The sequence below is a fragment of the Rhagoletis zephyria genome, unplaced genomic scaffold, assembly GCF_001687245.7.
Source record: "Rhagoletis zephyria isolate East Lansing unplaced genomic scaffold, Rhagoletis_zephyria_1.1 Rzeph_scaffold_12791, whole genome shotgun sequence".
NCBI classification, from domain to species: Eukaryota; Metazoa; Arthropoda; class Insecta; order Diptera; family Tephritidae; genus Rhagoletis; species Rhagoletis zephyria.
In genome coordinates this window covers 1-6,420 of record NW_016169864.1, presented here as the reverse complement: position 1 = coordinate 6,420, position 6,420 = coordinate 1, and the positions used below count along the sequence as shown (strand labels likewise).

The 6,420-nt window shown below is 35.9% G+C and overlaps 1 protein-coding gene across 1 annotated transcript; it reads left to right on the top strand.

Moving 5' to 3' along the window:
• The first annotated feature begins 1,537 nt into the window (after positions 1 to 1,537).
• On the top strand, positions 1,538 to 2,576 carry LOC108377829 (uncharacterized). Its single transcript, XM_017634121.1, has 2 exons — positions 1,538 to 1,874; positions 1,942 to 2,576. Exons 1-2 carry the CDS (start codon positions 1,538 to 1,540, stop codon positions 2,574 to 2,576), a joined length of 972 nt encoding a protein of 323 aa, XP_017489610.1.
• Positions 2,577 to 6,420: the final 3,844 nt, after the last annotated feature.

Here is a 6,420-nt window from a genome sequence, read left to right as displayed (position 1 = left end):
ACTGCCATCAAGCCGGCCCTGAAGCCTCATCATTGGCGTGCCATCGAACAGCGTGCTGTCTACTTGCCCCTAAAATTCTCATCCTTCCAATATGGCGTGCCAATAAGCGAGCGCAAGCATTCGCGTGTTGCATTTCNACTTGAAACCACAACTAACTATTTTTTAGCACTGCGAGAGTGCATAATATGACTTTGATGGTACTTTTCGCACCCCCTCAATATATTTTTTAGGCGTTTAATGTTTACGACATACAACAATACGACACTTACGACACCGTTGTGAATACCCCAATAGTAGATGAGCTACGCATAGCAATGTTCAAGGAGTTCTTACGCGCTAAACCGCGCGTCGTTGCCACAGCTGGGCTACACAGGCGTGGATGGGCTGCTCGCGAGCGTCTGTATATGCAGCCAGCTAGCCAGCTGATAATGAATATTACGGCGCTTGCACGCGTTTGGTTTTCGTGGCAGACCGGTTTTCCGATAGTACCGCATATTTCTTCTAGTTTCTAGTTTTTATACCCGAGCGCACTTGTGCACAAGGGTATTATAACTTTGTTCACATAACGGTTGTTTGTAACAGGCAAAACGAATCGAGATTGATAAAGACAATTGTATAAATAAATGATCAGAATGAAAAGAGAAATCGATTAAGCGGTGTTTGTCCGTCCGTCCGTCCGTCCGTCTGTTCACACGATAACTCGAGTAAAAATTGAGATATCTTAACGAAACTTGGTATGTGTACTTCTTTCGGGCGTAGGACGGATGGTATTGAAAATAGGCAAAATCGGGCAATAACCAAGCCTACCTGCCATATAACGGTAGTTTTCAGAAATACGAATACTGCGATATTTTAGTTACTACTGAAGATTTTTTTGTTTTATTTTTTATTTTTATTTTTTATTTTTATTTTTTATTATTTTCTTCTCATTTAAATCCTAGGATTCTAAGGATTCTTAGATTCTCGATATAGTGCCCGCATATTCATCATGAATCGTCATTTTTATCTGGTAACACTATGGACAGAAAAATCTCTCTATGTGAGGCTTTTACTAGTCAGCCAGTTCTACCTAACCTTCCCATTTATTTTTATTTTTTGTTTTAAAAGAAAAAAACACATTTTTTATTGAATTTTATTTTTTAGAAAACTTATCGCTAAAAAATAAAACAGAATAACGCTAAGACCTAGTAGTAGGTGTTTCAATTAGTGTTTCGAAACACAGAAAAGCGCTTGCAAGATAGTTGCCAGAATCGACAATTGCCTTACGAAAGGTGAGTTGAAAACAGTTGCCAGAATTGCCCCGTAAATATAAAAAATAGTAATATTTCGAGTACATACGCTTTGGCAACACTTTCCATATTCGAACTCTATTTATGTTTTTTTTCTTTACGTAGTTCTTGTCATTTTCCTTTCTCCCAAAAAAATAAAAATAAATAAACAAACAAATTTACATATTTGGTTGAAATTGTTTTTGAATTGTGCCAAAATTTTTAGTGAAAGTTTAAATAAAATTAAAATTTAAGTATAGTCCTATATGATGAACAGCGGTCAAGAGTTCGATTCGCAGCTCACAGAGGACTTTCTACTATTTCTCGATCTGTGCCCGCATCCCAATAAAGTTTTCCAGCCAAATTCCGAAGAAAGCTGTTTGGCGATAAAGTGGCTAGATAAACTGTGTCGCTACGAATGTGCCGATTTGGGTGAGCAACGCATGCGCAACATCTACATGAGCTATCTGTGCTGTTGCCTCATTGAAGGCGCACTAAAAGGACCATTTGCCAGCCAACCGCGGGGTGGACGCCTCCAGAGTGTACAGAGCGTAGACTTCAATGCAACAAAAAAGCAGCCACTCTCCTGTCCTTCGCCGATGAGAGGTGATTTTCATCATCACCAATATGAAAACCTTTATTAATAAATATATATATATATATATATATTTAGTAAAGCCCTACAAGGAGTGCGATGATGGAAAATCAAGTCCTGGTAATGATAACTGCGATCAACAGCTGGGTAGCTGCTGCTTCAGTAACGATGGTGGTGGCGGCGGCAGTTTCAATGGCGCTCGTGTCAGTATCGGCAGTAGTCGTGTTGGTGTTCGTTTTGGCGGTGGTAGTACCACACGCGAGCTTATGCGCTGCGGTCCAGAGGTGCACTTCAGTCCCGACATTCAATGTGATTCGGATATGGGCATGAAACCTACAACGGGCAATATTTTTAACAAATATGTGCTAGGTGAAATTACTGCGCCTAGCGCCTTTAATTCGTTTGCATCGAACTATGACGCATCGTGTGACTCGTGTCAGGAATATGATCCATATTGGCAGGCGAAGCAGACAATCCGGCAAGATGCGGCCACCTTATTGGAGGCAATTCGCGCAGAGCTGCGTGGCGAAGTTGGCAGCAATTGCAATGATTATTTGGAAAGTGAGCTGGTGCGTTATAAGAATTTCATAATGAATTTCTCGAGTATTGCTTTCGTTCTCGATACGCTGAAATCGTTACCAGCATTGCGTACATTTCTATTGATAAATTTGCAAAATGATTTAATCAAATTAATTACAGACAATTGCCGTTGAGGTGGGGGAGCGCTGAGCGTATGTTATGTCTGAAAAGTGTAATGTTGAGATAAATTTGTGTGCGTATCTGCTTGCTTGCTGTATGTCGGTTTAGCCATGGCTAGCGCTTTGGTAGCGTGCTCTTTGATTTATGTTCGAAATAAAGTTTAAATATTAATGCTGTCAGTGTGAGAAGCTGAAATCCATTTCTTCCCGATTTTAGCCCTCTCGGAAGAAGGAGAAACTGCTATCTGAGAGATCCTTGTATACCAACTTAGCATTCCAAAAAAAAAAAGCACTGTTTCGGAAAACAAGTTCCAATGACAATGAGACTATTTAAGACGCGCTTGTAGCTAGTAAGGCAACCTTTGTAAAGAGAACATATTGCCCAAGAGTCTAGCTACGTAAGGTTGTTAGAAAAAACTCTACGCGCTCGATGTGTAGTTCAGTAGGCAGCTGCTGCTCACCACAGAGAGTGCCTCGATTGTTTTAATACAATTCTAGCCTAGCGAAAAAAGGCCAGCGGAGAAGAAAGTGCTCCTTTCCATTCTCCACACAGCTCGGGATATACATACATTGGCTAGTGATCTATTAGCACCGAGAGATAGCGCATGGTCTGTTGATGAAGCTTCTTTGACCGCCTAGCTATACCACCGGGCAGCAAAACTTTACAACTTTACATGGCCGGGGTTTTCGCACTAGCTCTCGCTGAGCGGACTAAATGTCTAGCTGTCGAGGGTTAGGTTGCAGGAACCCTTTCTGTTCAGAAAAATGGCTTCGAGGAGGTTGTCCTGTCTAGCCAATTCAACAGCCTTGCAATATCGCTATGTCTTTGTAAACTGAACCGAGTCTGGTTTGTTGGTATTGCTAGGTTTCCAAAAGCGTGATCAGATCATCCCGAATTAGTATCGATCGCACCGTATGCGCTCCCAAAAGCTCTGATTACTGCTTAGAAGAAAAGATCTACTACATAAATAAATTAGTTTCAGTAAAGAAACAAAATTTTTGATGTATAGATAATTACTAGGTGATCTTAGAACGAAAACCCGGAGAACGCGAAAGTATGCTCTACTTAAATTTTGATACTTCACAGTTTTTGACGTTTTCATGGGCTTTTCTAGGAATACCCCTACAATAAATATTTTACCTACCACAAAAATCTTGGCGTATTGAATAAATTTTTCGATGTGTAGCATCATTGGCTTCTTGAGATATGGATATCAAATGATGTCGGTAACAATAATTGTAGCTATCGATATCTATGCATATGTTGGGAAATATCGATAACGACAAAAATATATTAACCACGATAGATGTATCTACCTATTAAATTGATCTACTTACTTCGATTTATGTAGATAATAATACAAAAAATAACGATAAATTATCGATAACGGTATCGGAAAATATTTCATATGTATTTATTGTATATAACGGTATCAAATGACGTCGATGACAATAATTATAGCTATCGATATGGAAAACAACAACGACAAAGATAAAAGATGGTATATTTAACATGAAGTTTGTCGACTTCGATACCGATCAATGTAGAAAAAAATTTCGATTAAGTTATCGATAACATTATGGATATTGATAAAACAATAAAATTATTGATAATGATAACCATATAAATTGTAAATACATCGATATGTTTTAAAGTATGTTTTGCGTATGGTCGTTAGATGTACAGTAGACCGTACCAAAAAAAAAAAGTTCGCCGTATTTTTGTAAGGCCATGTTTTTCGGCACTTACAGTCGGGTCTTAAAGTGTAATACATATACCGCTGTTCTTGTCTCCTATAAATAATTTTTAATCGTCTTCAAAAAAAGGAGGAGGTTATCAATTCGTCGGAATATTTTTAAATTTTTTTTATCTATGTTGCCGCATAACTTTAGACCACGTTAACCAATATCTTTTTTTAAAGGCAAGGTGGTCCCATACTAATTTGGTTTAGATCTGATCATTGGATCATGCAGAAGTTAACGGTACTCTTAAATTTGTATATGAGAATTGAAGTCTTTTTTATTTTTTGCTCAAAAATTACTTGTTTTGTTCCGAAGTTCATTGACGTCAAGTACATATCACGTTCTGGTACTTACCCACCAGATCTCAGTTATTATTCTATTGTACCACCCTAATGTAGTAAAATAAAAAATCAGCAAAAATCATAAATCTTTTGCTAAGCAAGTATTTCGTTTAAACCAGTAGAACTTTTTAAATTTTTTTTTCGAAATTAAACTTTTTTTAATTAGCACCTTCAGCCAAACATTTGCAACGTCTTTTGTAAAACGATTTTTTTTTTTCAAAATAATACCAAAAAATTTCTATTCAACAACTAGTGAAAAATACTTTATATTTATTTATAAATGAACAAAAAAGAAATTGACCACAAAGCATGAAATGTGATGAAAGAAAAATTTGCATAATCTATAAAGTGGTACAGCTGCAAAAGGAAGAGACGCCAATTGAATGTGCCGCAAAAGCTGATCGAAAGAAAGGCTTCAACAAAGTGTTCAACATGTGCCTGAGTTTAAGGAATCTATGTAATACATGCAGAGGTTTGTAGCACAAAATATGTATTAAATGCATAAATAGGTTAATGGACATTAGGATGCATCACTCGCAAAAAAATAAAAATAAAAATAAAAAATAAAAAACTAGTGCTTATTTCATTGGAAGATTTACGTGAGCTGGCCATATTTGAAAATACCAAAAAATCTATTTTTTTTTTTTTTAATAAAATTTGTTTAAAAAAATTATTTTTTCTAAAAAGTCACGTCAGATAATAGAAGAGTTTAAGATTTAAAGGTCTACATAAAACTATTTAAAAAATTGTATCAACGGAATCAAAATAATGAGATTTTTTAGAGGTATTTTCAAATCGGTCCGGCACACGTAAACCGAAATATTTTGCGGAATTCTTAAACCATAATAAATTTTATAATTCCGGTGGAAAAGCCGCATCCTAGTGTGCACACAAGTTGTATGTATGTAAGTAAAAAAAAATATTAAATTTAAGAAATGCTAATATATACAGCTACGTCTTGCGAAATAACCAATTGCTTCTAATAAACACATATTTTATTTGCCAAATTAGCAATCTAATCATATGTGATTAATCTCTGTCGAGCCTCTTATTTTTATAATTTATTTTCTCGTATATTTTTGAAAATAATTTGTGCCCTCAGTAAAGTCACAAATCGCTTGGGTGTGTTTTTCTTCTTCTTATGTAGACTCACAGACGACCACGAGGAATTTTTTTTCGGTTCTAAAAATAAATGCCTTTAATGCTTTGCTGTTCACACTGTCACGTTGCTACTTATTTACTTGTGTCGTCGTCTGCTTTCTGCAGCCTAATACATACTTATACTCGCCTAACAACAGTTGAAGAAAGTACCAGTGCCAATTCAGTCTGAAAGTCTGAAAACATTTCGTTTTCCAGTTTTCTATTGCGAAATTTTGCGATTTTTTTTTCGAAAATTTTCTCTTAGAAATTTTGTCTACCTTGCTTGCTTCCATTTTCTTTTGTGTCTATGCACTTTCTTCTGCCAACATCGCTGCTTTAACGCAATTTTGAGCAAACGCCAAAAATTCTAAATATTTGTTTAACGAAACTATTTTTATTGTTCGGATATTTTAAAATTCTAGTCATTCCATTTGCTTGAATTCCAAACACTTTCTGTACATACATACTAGGTATTTAGTATGAAGACGATTTTTCTTTATAATAATGAATTTTTACGATATTTGAATATTTTGATAGCTAAAGGGCTCATAAATTATTAAATTAATTTAAAAATGACCCAAATACTTAGTTGAAACGTGCACATATACAACCTACATACATTTGTACATATGTAG

Bases quoted from the DNA above. Each gene is read 5' to 3' on its own strand.
- LOC108377829 (XM_017634121.1), top strand. From the start codon at position 1,538: ATGAACAGCGGTCAAGAGTTCGATTCGCAGCTCACAGAGGACTTTCTA. The intron at 1,875-1,941 runs GTGATTTTCATC...ATATATATTTAG, and splicing joins CTGTCCTTCGCCGATGAGAG to TAAAGCCCTACAAGGAGTGC.